Source organism: Delphinapterus leucas, chromosome 1 (genome assembly GCF_059928025.1).
Source record: "Delphinapterus leucas isolate spDelLeu-1000000601 "Yukka" chromosome 1, BTC_Dleu_Yukka2, whole genome shotgun sequence".
In the NCBI taxonomy this organism is placed as follows: domain Eukaryota; kingdom Metazoa; phylum Chordata; class Mammalia; order Artiodactyla; family Monodontidae; genus Delphinapterus; species Delphinapterus leucas.
In genome coordinates this window covers 41,541,344-41,553,977 of record NC_143129.1, presented here as the reverse complement: position 1 = coordinate 41,553,977, position 12,634 = coordinate 41,541,344, and the positions used below count along the sequence as shown (strand labels likewise).

The 12,634-nt window shown below is 49.7% G+C and overlaps 1 protein-coding gene across 6 annotated transcripts in view; it reads right to left on the bottom strand.

The window, feature by feature from the left end:
- MAPKAPK2 (MAPK activated protein kinase 2) overlaps positions 1-12,634 on the bottom strand; it is a 45,199-nt gene that overhangs the window by 25,938 nt on the left and 6,627 nt on the right. Inside the window, exon 1 of one of the 6 annotated variants that reach the window (XM_089908760.1) lies at positions 7,747-7,988. The exons of the other annotated variants lie outside the window; for them this stretch is intronic. Within the exon in view, the coding sequence (XP_089764886.1) occupies positions 7,747-7,836 (90 nt within the window). The 5' untranslated portion in view covers positions 7,837-7,988. Of the gene's footprint in view, positions 1-7,746; positions 7,989-12,634 lie in introns of those variants that run through there. 6 annotated transcript variants of the gene reach the window in all.

Below are 12,634 nucleotides of genomic sequence, written 5' to 3'. Positions count from 1 at the left end.
CTCTCAAACCTGTGTTAACATATATGTTAACACATAGTCAGGTGAATTTTTCTCTGAATCACTGGACAGTTTTCCCAGAGCATGGAGACTGTACTGCCATTTCTCAAATAGTATTCTGTAGGATGTTAATAAGTGATAGGTAAAAAGGGGGCCCTAAATGTGTCAGAAGCACCAGGTTATACGAAGTCAAATAGATTCTTTTACTACAGAACTTCTCAGAGCCTTTAGAATGTTAATGTGCACTGCAGAATGTTTCCCAGATTCATCTGATCACAGAGTGTCTCAGGGTTGGTGACGCACCAACACATTCCAAGACTGTCTGGTGTTTGGAGAAATGGGTGGCTCCTTCTTCCATGCTCACCCAGTCCCCAGTATGCAGCTCTTCTACCGTTTGGAATATATAAGAAATATTTTGCTTACATGTTCCCCCCTCAATAAGCTTCCAGTGAACAGATGAATGAACAGATTCACGAGCACGCACACGCTGTGGTATCTTCACAATTCAGTTCAACCGGTGACGAAGCTTCCGCAAGGACCATTAGAACTTCATCCAAAAGACTGAACCTCTGCACACACTCAAGCCAACACTGGCTGTGAATCATATGTGCTTATGTCACCAAGGACAAGGGTTCAACGCCAGATAAGCCAGCTGGTTTTATTCCCTTACCAAGTCTCCCCCTAGACTCCCCCAACTGTTTTGCATTTGTCCATAATGGTAACTGGGTGACTGCATTCAACGTACACACCTGTGGTTAGGGAGAGGCCACCACCATAAGTCTCACACATGGTCTGGGTGAGCTCAGCCACTAATACCACCAATTCCCAAAGAGAAACCTTAAAAGAATAGCAGGCTAACCAAGCTCGACTAGCAAGGGTTCTCACCCAACCTTCCTCTCATCATGAGAGTGACAAGACACTCAGACATGACATTAACTGTCAACATCTCCCAGAAAGTACAGTATTTTTATATTCAAACTATATATCTCAGACCATCTCTTGGACCTGGAAGTAGTGCCCCCCGAAAAAAAAATGGTTTGTCTGACAGATCCTTCCTTTGCGTTGGAAAAATAGAGGCTGTGTACGCTGGGGTGAACTTGTAGAAAAGCCCCTTCAGGAGCCTCTCTGGTTTCTTGGTGTGGGCTTTCTGTTTCATTCACAATAAAGCAGACTCTGAAAGGGCATCACCCACTGACCTCTGCAGCTGAGCACAGAGGCAGGTGCCCCCTGATAGCAAGTTGAAGGCACTCTCCAGCCCGCCACCCCTCACACAGGAAGCCTCTTAAAACCTCTGCCCTTGTTCTGAAGCCACGGACTGCTCCTGGCTTGCATATTTCTTAGAACACCTTCAGTGGAGATGCAGATCGTGGTTAGTATCTGGGCAGCACCAAGAGGTTGGGGAACTCCTCAGGCTCTGGTTCTGACCCAAGAAGGGAGGAAGCCCTACGTCAGCTCTTCCCTCCCAACCCTAGTAGCATCAGAAGGAAACAAGGTGAGATCCCACGAGGTAATACTGAACAGTCTCCGTCTATCACCGAATACAAAAGTGCATGTTTCATCACCTTAGGAAAAAGTCCAGAGTTTATTCCTACCCTACCTTTCCAAATTTCTCTTTTTGCCCACCTAGCAAAATTAGTTCAATCTATAGAAACTGGGAGTGAAAGGGAACACTGAGAGCTCTTTCTAGTGAAGCATCCCCCCATCTCCCCAAGCAATCCCAGACCCCACCTCCAAGAGCAGAAACAGAAAAGCCCCTTTCCCGCTCCTGCCACCACCACCCCCATCCCCCCCGAGCCCCCCACCCCCACCCCAGCCTCTTCCCCCTGGACTCCTCAAGGCTACAAAGAATTCTTTGGCTCCATTATTCCACTTACCTTCTCTAACTGGGAGGGCTTGTGTTTGGATGTAGTGGCTTCTGAAGCTGACACTTTAATTCTTGATTTTAAAAACTTTATTGTTTAAATACCAGTTTTGCCTCTGAGGCAGCCAAGGCTCTGCTCTGCTCCTTAATTAACAGCTGCTAAACAGTACTTTTTTCATCCAAGCTGATGAGGCCCAAGGCCACTGGGGGTAAAAACGCTGGTGCTGGAAAAGAGGCTTCAGCTCCTCTGTGGCAGTCTCGTCAGAATCCAGAAGAAGACAAACAGGCAAGAAGCTAACCCACTTCTGTGGGTACGGTGCAGCTCAGCTAAGAGCCTGGCACTGTGCTTGCACTCGCAGACACCAAACGAACGAGACACACTCTTGTCCTCAAGGGGCTCAGAGTCCAGCAGGCCGAGATATGGGAGTGACCATAATTTAAATTCAGAGCAGTCACAGAGCTCGTGTGAGCTACCACTAGTATAGGGCAGAAAGGTATTCTGCCTGGAATTGGGGGTGGGGGGACAGGTAAAATCTAAGCCTCGAAGGAGAAAAACAATTCTACCCGGAATAAAAGGATGAAGAAGTGAAAGGTGCAAAAGAAGATCTGGAAGCAGAAGAACGCACTGCAGAGTGGGATGGAGCCCTCTCCTCTCCTGGAAGGAGAGAGAGAGAAAGAGAGAGAGAAAGAGAGACGCGCGCATACATGCATGTGTGTGCGTGTGCGTGTGTGTGTGTGTGCGTGTTGGGGGTGGGGGAAGAAAGAAAGGTCAAAGCCAGCTTGCCTGAACACCATGTTTAGGAGTTCGAGGGACACACTGGAGGCAAGGGGAGACCACTGAAGGTCTCTAAATAGAAGTAATGTTTGTGGTCACATCTGCCTGGGTACAGATGGCTGAGTCTCTCAATGCCTCTGAAGAAAACCAGATCAGTGGCCTCAAAAAGCAAGCATTAACCATGCAGAGAAACAGCGACTCCTTCCTATGAAGCAGGATGTAAAGAGGGGGAAGGTACGCACGGCCTGTACCAGCTGGATGACCCTTAGGACTCTCCACTGTCGGGTTCCACTGAGATGTGGACCTTTCCTCAATCTCTCAGCAAGGCCTGATGATCAGAAGAATCCTGGGAATGATGTCACATCCCTGCACCTCTCTAGGGCCCCTGGCAGGTCGAGTAGGCTGAAACCCAGCCATGACGCTGGGGCAGCAGAGGAGCACGCACAGCCCTGCGCAATTATCTGCAGAAGGCCGAGTGAGGAAGATGTGACTGATGCATTCTGTGAGGCTCCAGAAAACACCACTAGCACCAAGGGATGATACAACTTCAGGGGACTAAATTTTGACTTGATGATCATAAAACTTTTTTTTTTGCATTTTATATATTTTTTAATACAGCAGGTTCTTATTAGTTATCTATTTTATACACACCGGTGTATACATGTCAATCCCAATCTCCCAATTCATCCCACCACCACCACCCCCCACGCTTTCCCCCCTTGGTGTCCACACGTTTGTTCTCTACATCTGTGTCTCTATTTCTGCCCTGCAAACCGGTTCATCTGTACCATTTTTCTAGATTACACATATATGCGTTAATATACGGTATTTGTTTTTCTCTTTCTGACTTACTTCACTCTGTATGACAGTCTCTAGGTCCAACCACGTCTCTACAAATGACCCAATTTCGTTCCTTTTCATGGCTAATATTCCATTGTATATATGTACCACATCTTCTTTATCCATTCATCTGTCAGTGGGCATTTAGGTTGCTTCCATGACCTGGTATTGTAAATAGTGCTGCAATGAACATTGATTGGGGTGCATGTATCTCTTTGAATGATGGATTTCTCAGGGTATATGCCCAGTAGTGGGATTGCTGGGTCATATGATAATTCTATTTTTAGTTTTTTAAGGAACCTCCAAACATAAAACTTTAAAACCAGAAAAAAAAAATATTTTAAGAGTAAGGTTTTCTTGAAAAGGGATAAGCTCCCCTAACACTGGAGGAATTTAAGAATAGATTCAAAAGGTTGCCAAACACAGATAATTATCACAGACAAAAACACACATTCCTGAACACCACCTCTGTAGTCTTGTACAATAAGATACAAAGAGTGGAGTTCAGGAATCTGTATTTTCAAATGTTACCCACAGGTGATTCTGACAGTCGACTTGGCTGGGAGCAACTGGGCTAGATGACCATCTGCTGGAATGCAGCCCTAAACAAGACAAACAAAATACTATTGAAAGTCCCTTTCTAAACGATCACCTTCTTTTTACCCTCTCGACTGGGCCCCAAAACCTCTCCTCATGCTCTTACACAAATCCCCTTCCAGCTCCGCTGAATCTTTACCAGGGTGTAGAATGATGACCTCAGAGCCTGGTGCTGTCTGAGAGAACATTCTGCAATGATGGAATGTTCTCTTATCTGCGCTGCCCAACACGGTAGCCACTAGCTCTATGTGACCCTTGAGCACTTGCAATGTAGCTAGTGCTACAGAGGAACTAATTTTTAACTTTATTTAATTATTTAAATTTAAATAGTCACATGTGGCTAGTGGCTACTGGACCAGCCAGTGCGGCTAGCTATGAAAGAGGGTTTATGTATTCACTCTGAGATTTACACAAGCAACAAACTTGTGACTCTGCTCCTTCCACCACCACCTCTTGGAGCTCATCCCCAGCCTGAAGAGACCCGCCTGATGACAGGGAGATTAAATTCAAAGAAAACAGCAGGAAAGGAGGAGCTCTGTGACAGCTGTACCAGAGACAACAGGTACAGAGAACCAAGAGCCTGAACAAAAATCTTCACCCCTCAGGGCTTTGCCCTTCTCTGCCCAAGAAAGCAATTAACACCAACAGTGCCAGCAGCCGTCACCCCATCCCGGACAGCGGGGCCTGTTGCCTGGTGCAACCACCCAGCTTCCCCAGAGCAAGCAGACCTCATTCTCAAGGATGACCTAAAACATCCCTTAGCTGACTAAAGCTGGAGTCTCAAAGCTGGTTTGTAATGGAACTTTTTGGCTGTTCTGGGGTACAGAAATCCAAGGGAGGAGAAATAAATCTCGCCAAGAAAAAAAAAAAAGTTCCACTACTTTTCCAGACCTCGGAAGTTTTCATCAGGAAAATATATCATCCGCACACTAAAAACACAACTGGATTCCTGCCCGGGTGCAGCACAAAGGCCAGGTTCCAGCCTGACCAAGGACTCCAGCTCCACGCGTGTGGCCCTGCAGCCTTGGTTCCTGCTCCCAGGCTTCGGGACCCTTTTGCCAGCATCTGCCTGGACACACACTCACAGTGGACAAGATGCTTTCTCAAGGCTCCCTCAGACCAAGTTACTGACTGCCTCCGCTCGGGAGAGGTGCTCAGCCTGCTGCAGAGACACAGGCCCTCAGAGAAGAGGGACGGTGGCAGGGATGGCGGGTGAGGAAGGATGGGAGAAAGACTACAAACTAAAAAATCCCTGCGGGGGAGGGGGAGAACAGCCATCCTTCAAAGACCAGATCTTTTTTCTGAAGTTTACTGGAAGACTTATCTTCCCCCCTTATTGCTCTATAAAAAGAAAGAGAGAGAAAAAAATGTTGCAACTTCCTTTGTCACAGCACATGCTCAGGAAAAAACAGACCTGACCCATTGCTTCACTTTCCCATCTTCGCTAACGGTCAGCTCCATCCCGAGCCCTGACTTCCGCTCGCCCAGCTCCTGAGAGGCTGGAGGCAAAGATGGCCAGAGCTGGGGCTCAGAGAGCACCCTGAGTGTACCTGCCCACTGGTCTACCTGGGAGGCTCAACAGAGGAAGGATGCAACTCCTCAGAGCAAAAGAGAAACCCTGGGAGGGCCCAGAAGAGGACAAGAGCCTCAGCCACAGCTGCAGCCCGGCCAGCCCTTTCTCATCACCCCTTCCTCCCCGGCTCCAGGCGATAGCCAGTCAATGTAATCCCAAGCATTTCCCATTACCAGAAACATCCCTAGGGAGACCTTGGGTCTTCCCTCCTCAGCAAACAGAAGATGGGAGCCCCAGTGGAGTCCCTCAAACTACTCCTCCCACTGGCCAAACTTCTGTCTGCACTGGCCCCGGGCCCTATCACAGGTGTGAGTCCATACCAGGCAAAAGTGACCGCACCCCGGAGCTCTCCCTGAGTCTCTGTATCCTTTGTGGCCCTGATTCCACCACTTTCCCACCACCGGCTCCCTGAACCTCTTTATGTGTAAAACTTGGAATCAGACCACCTGGACTGCCTCTGTCAGAGGTACTGCCTCTGTCAGAGAGGGTCAAGAGGGAGGACATGTGAAGGCACACAGTCCAGATTTGGGGGGTCAGTCTAGTTTTACTCCTTTTATACACAAGGGTGTTCACTCCTCCTCTAAATTGTAAGTTCCCAAAGGCAGCACTTCCATCTTATCATTGCAGCAATTTGCACAAAATAAGCATTCCATACATATTTGATGATAAAATAAAGAGGTGAATCAACTAAGTACTGAACTACAGCAGAGTCAGGGAAGAACTATTAAGAGAGGCAGTTCTGCAAGCCATAGGGAGCCAGGCATGCCCATCATTAATAGCCTCAGGGCTCTGCACTTTTATTCCTTCCTCCTGCCCCCACCCCAATCACTTCCAAGGCTCACTCAAATGTCACCTTCACAGTGAAGCCTTCCCTGAGCCCCTATTTGAAATTTCAACACCACACACAAGCTCCTTGCCTTCCAGGGTCTCCTCCCCTCCTTTACTTTCTCCTTTGTACCTGTCACCATCGGACATTTATCTGATTATATTCTGTCTGTCTCCCCCTGCTAGAATGCGAGCTCCACGCAGGCAGGATCTTTTTTTTTTTTTTTTTTTTTTGGTCTGCTTGGTACACTGATGTATCCCCAGAGCCTGAAATAACACTTAGCACTTAGTAAGTGCTCAATAAATAATTGCTAACGAGTGAATGATTCTGAACATGTTTCCTCTTCTGTAAAACGGGGACTTTTACTTTGCAGTATTATTTTAAGGATTAACAAGAGTGTACGTGAAACACCTAGTACAATGCCTGATACATATAATATCTGCTCAATGAAGACTTGTTACCAATCTGGGAAACTTTCACAGTGTTGCTAAGCTTTCAACAGTGATCTGAAGGAGACAGAAGATAGAAGATTGTTGTAGGTATCAAAGTCATTCTGCTGTTCTGATCTATCCTTAGGGAGGCAGCAAAAGTCATTCTTGGCATTTCTAATTAATTTTCTTGAGTAGTGGGTTGCTTTGGATCTCAGAGGGCTAGAAGGCGCCCTAAGGCAAATCCCACTTAGAAAGGCAGGGGTCTAGTCTAAGCTGCAAGAAAGAACCAACCCTCATTGTTCTAAATCCCTCTCATCTCATATAGCAGAGGTATTAAGGGGTCTAAACCCAAGGGGATGACCCTGACTAGTCGACCTTCTAGGTTAATCTTGACATCTGGGCCTCCTGATGGCCAGTCAGCAGGGAAGACAGGAGGTAGGCACAGAGAAGAATCCATGTCTATAAACATCGGTTGAATGCCTGAATGAATAAAAATACTACAGCCCGGAGAAGGGTGAAAGAACACTGGCCTGCAGAAAGTGAGGACAGAGAGGATGGCTCCCAATCCCGGGATCCCTGGAACCTGGGCTGACCACCTCTTTCCCAGCATCAGGTTCTTTCCCAGCATCGGGTTGTTTTCCCAGCAGTAGGGTTGCAGCAGCAGTAATGAAAAAAGCCCTTCAATACAGGAGAGCCCTTAGATTTACAAATGAAGAAAATAAGTGAGGCCCAGAAAGGTTCAAGGACTGCTGAGGACCACACAGCCAGGTAGGTCTCTCACATGCCAGTCCAGTTCTGTTTCCCCTGCATGGAATTAACTGGTCCCACGAGGTTCAAACCTCTGACCTCAGTCCCAGCAACATGAGGCTCAATACTGGTCCTCTTGCAACACACAGGAACAAGGCCAGCAGACAGATAGATCACCTTGGACTGCATCTGTGTGTCTCTGCTGTGTCTGGAGCTGACTCGAAGATGCCAAGAACCGTAGGAGAGCTGGCAAGCTCCACATCTGTCCCTCCCTCAGTTAAAGTTCTCCAAGGGGCAGAAGGGTCATCTCCACAGCACAACAGGAAAAGGAGGGGCTCTGGAACTGGGAGGAAGAGGAGAGGCATCAATGGGAAACTGTGGTCAGGGCCCTTACAAGAACGAGAACTCCGTTAGCAGAAACATAAGGTGACAGCTTGAGTCAGCAGATCCGAGTGGGTAAAGGGAAGAACACCCAGAAGGCTGTCCTGAGAATGGCTTTTTAGCAGACAGGAGGAAGAGCAGGGAGAGACACTTAGGGGGACCCTCACTATAGCCCTGGCTCATTCTCAGAGAGCCCAGGCAAATACTGCCCCTCACCCAGGGCCACCCCCCTCCACCCTGAGGATCACTGCTAGTACCTTACACTTATGTAGGCAGCATGCACTATTACTCAGTTTTCCCACCTTTGTGAGGCAGCTAGGTATAATGCACAATGCCAAAATACTCTCTGAATTTTTTTTTTAATGGCGGCATATAGTCTCTACATAGAACTGAGAGGATACAAAAATAATGGAGACGTGGGTCTTCAAGGAACTTACAATCCAATATCTCCACTTCACACATGGAGAAATACATTTAAAATGTGAAAGAAAATGTAAGAGTGTCTTGGCAAGTGTGACAGGGAGGGATGGCGGAGACCTGCTTCTGGCATGAAAGGCTTCACGAAGGAAGGAGCAGCATGTGTACCGGGTAGAAGGGGCAGATACAGACGGGCTGGGGACGGGGAGCACGGGGTGGGGGTGGTGAGGGCGACATAGGACGAATGGGGTACAGGCCACGGGTGAGGGTGTGGGGCTGGAAAGAAGAGCCCCATAAGGAAACAGCATATATAAGCCACTTAAGCTGAGGCACAGCACACACTCAGAAAAAACCAGATTGGGGTCAGATCTGAGAAGGATTTGGAAATCTCCTGAACTCTGCGTCCAAAGGGAACCCATGGAAGGGTTTACGCTGGGAAGCTACATGATCAGAGCTGGGCTTTAGGTAAACTAATCCCCATGCTCTCCAAGGAACTGAGGGGGCAAGACCTCATTCCAGGCCAGGGTCCTCAGGGTCGGCCACATGTTCGAAGGCCCAGCCCACCCCCACCTCTACTCTCTAGCCCTTCCTTCTCTAATTACACCTCCAACTCAATTTTATTTTCTTTTAAAAAATCTAAAGCAAGGTAACCAAAAGAGACCATGAAAGCAGGGGAGATGAGGCACAGAGGAAGGGGCACTCACAGCCCCTTCCTCCTCCCTAAGAGCACAGGTGACTGGAGTGCGGCCAGGGGGAGGGGACACAGAAGCGAGGAAGTCCCTGGGAATCCCACATGGGCTCCAGTGGAAGGGATATGGTGCTGGGGAGCCTGGCAGTCAAAGGGAATAGCAAAACGACATTTCTGTAAGTGTGAGAGTTTGCAAAGCAGGTTACTCTACGCACTCATTTTGCCCCGTGGCCTCCAGCCTTCCTCAGATCCGGGGGCCAGTGAGGAGAGAAGCACAACGAAAGGTACAAGAAGACCTTGCTCCCCCAGGCAGCAGCCTGACTGCAGCAAGCTCCAGGGCACACTGGGCTCTTCACCAGGCCACCTGCATTCCTAGGATGCTCTAAGTTCCACACACGTGGCTTCAAGCGCCCAGGGCTCCCCCTCTTTCTCCTGCCCCACCCCCCAACTCCTTGAACTCTGCAGAAATCAGGCATGAAGAGCAATCTGTAGATTCTTCACTTAGAAACGCTTCCCTCGCCTAAGGCTCCTGTGAAGCCTGCCTTTAAAATCCTTCCTTTAAAAATCCCTTCCTCTAAGAATTACAGAAGCCAGGCAAGGAGGCCCAGGAGAGGGAGAGAAGAGGGAGGGCATGGCTACTCCAAGGACAGGGACTCCTTCTGTCAGAGTTAAAAATAAACTCTTAGCAATTTACACCCAACTCCTCCCCTCCAGAGGCCAATGGGCCTTGGCAGATAAATCTCTCCCTGCAGAGGAAATGAGGCCCCAGGGGGAAAGACAGGAGTAGGCAGTCATGGAGACGTGGTCTGGGTATGTAACTCTAGCTGAAAGCAGAGGGTCCCCCAAGTCCTACCTCGGCTCTCTCCCATGCACTCCTTCTCCCAGATAAACCCTAATACCAGAAAACACAGAATTCTCCTATCCAACAGGATTAGTACCAACACCTGTCCAAGGATTACAAAAATCAGAAAGAAGAGAGTGTCAAAGTCAACTAAAGGAAATACTCTGCCCAGTATCTATCAGTTAAGTAGGTATCTCAGCTACCCGAGCCCGTTTCCTCTCCTTGTTCTATAGTGCCCCAGGATCCACGGGCAGTAGGAGAAGAGGCCACCTCGATGGACCTCAAGGGACACAGATCACCAACAGCCCTGCCCCCCACAGTCAGGAGGCAGAAGACACCCATGCTCTCTGTGACATCCTGCAGGTGGCCGAGCTGGGAGGGCCAGAGGGGCCATGGCCTGACTCATGAAACAGGCCCTGAGAGCCAGGACCCAGTTATTCTTGGAAGCCAAAGAGATGAGGTCACACTTTTGAATCTGGTAACCTGAAGCCCCATGCTGCGGAGGTGGAGAGTACAGCTTAGCAACAGGGCAGGAGTCCTGGGGCAGGTAGCATGCTCAGCCACAGGGCGTGTGGCTGGGTGAGGGCCTGGAACAGCCGTGCTGGACTCCTCTACTCATCCCCACACTCCTTCTGCCAGGGAGGCTAGCTTGCGGGTGGAGTCTGGAGGAAGCCAGATCTGGATGCAAGCACACACACAGTCTAACGGTGCCAAGCCCGCTCACCTCCTCCCTGGCTAATTCATCCTTCCCCGAGCTCCACGGAGCCTCCACACATAAATCTCGACACCTGGAGAAGCAGCAGCCACGGCTCACTCTCAGCACTCAGAAAAGCCAGTTGGCCCCAAACCACCCACCAAGCTCAGGCTGGAAGAGAAGGGGGCCAGTGGGGAGGGCGCGCAAGTGAGTGTGAGACACAGCTCAGCAGTGTGGCAGGAAGACCTGGGACAGGCGTCAGGGCCTGGCTGTGGGGGGAGACTGCAGCAGTGGCAGGTTTATTTTTAGCCGTTGAGACAGAGGGGCTGAGTGACAGTTCTGGGCCCTGGGCGGGAGGCCCGGTTACACATGTCCAGTGTGGGCTGGGAGCCTCATAACAATATGAATAATCAAAATGGCAGCAAAGTGATCAACTCAATCACCTCCTGGGAGGGCCCGGGAGGGTAAGGAGCCCCACAGGAGTATGAAGGTGGAGAAGCTGGCGGGGCCGTCAAGGGCTCTCCTCCCACGCCCCTCTACCTGCGACTAGAGAGATTTCGCCTTTGCTTCAGGTTCAAAAGAACCATCCCGGACATAAGCCAAACAGAGATGTTCGCCACACCTTCCCTGAGACAGAAAAGGCTTCACCTTCACTCCTCACCTCCCTGGAAGAGCCCTGGATGGACACTGGCCCTGGAGATGCCTGGAAACGTCCCTCAAGAGTAAGATGCCCTTTCATACGATCCTTCTGGACAGCTCAGGTTCCTGGCGGAATGAACACACAGCTTGGCTGGTCTTAGAACGGAACATCAGTTACAGATAAAGTTGACCTTGGAGCCACGTCCCAGCCTATACGACCTGGCAGATGGCACATTAAGGTGTTTACCGGTTCAGAGAATAAAGACCCCCAAGAACTCTGCACTGCCAGAGGGGAGCACCACCCTATCCCCGCTTCCACTCAGTCTCCTCTTCCTCCAACAAAGTCTTGTGGCCTGGCACTCAGGACCTCAGTCCAAAGCTCCAGGGCTAAAAGCACTGCTTTAGCCCTGAATGGCAGGAAGAAGAGAAACGAAAACAGACCTCGCTAGGCATCTCCCACTCCTCTTGCTTCCTCAGTCTCCTTACATCCCTTAGTACCCAGTCCTACGGATAAGAAGTGGTACCTGGATGTACATCCTAACTTCCCCATAAGCTCTGGGAATCAGTCCCCAGCTCTCACCTCAGAACAGCCCCAAACCCATACTACAACTCCAAGTGAATTAGAAGAAGGCACCCATCTGTATGGACCCAGTCACACACCAAGGCAAAGCCTGACAAATGGACAGTGAGTTGGATTAGAGCCCTCCTCCTCCCTCAGCCAGGTGCCCTGTGCCGGGCACAGCCTGCACAGCCAACCACAGCAGCCACGTTTGGCCCCGTAACTTCAAACGGGAAGGAGTTTCAGATGGCGAAAAAAAATGAAGAGTTTCCATCTCTACCCTGAGCCACCAGAACGCTAAGATTCTTCTGATTTCAAGGAAGGAGAGGATTCACACCCCACTGAGTTACACAGTCCATCCTCTCTGTTGAGGCACTTGCTGGAACACTCACCAAGTCTTCACACAAGAGAAGGCACAGCTGGTCAGTGATGGCTATTAATTAAGTGGACGGGAGCTGCCCTGCAACGCAGCAGCGAGCCTATCAAAAGGGCATCCAGGCTGGCCCAGACGCTGCCGATGGTCAGACGTGCAGCAAGTCAGCAAGCTCTCCTGCCTCCTGCCTCCAGCACAGCCCTCCACTATCCACACTGCCGTGTCCCAGGAGCCACTGGCAGCCTGGCCCTCTGATGTGTACACTGAGGCCTAGAAAGTTTAACTGACCTGTTCAAAGTCACACAGCTAGCTAGCAGGGCACCAAGACTAGCTCTATCTTTCTTTCTTCCTTTCTCTCACTCTCTCTCTCTCTTTCTTTCGAATCTAGCACATAA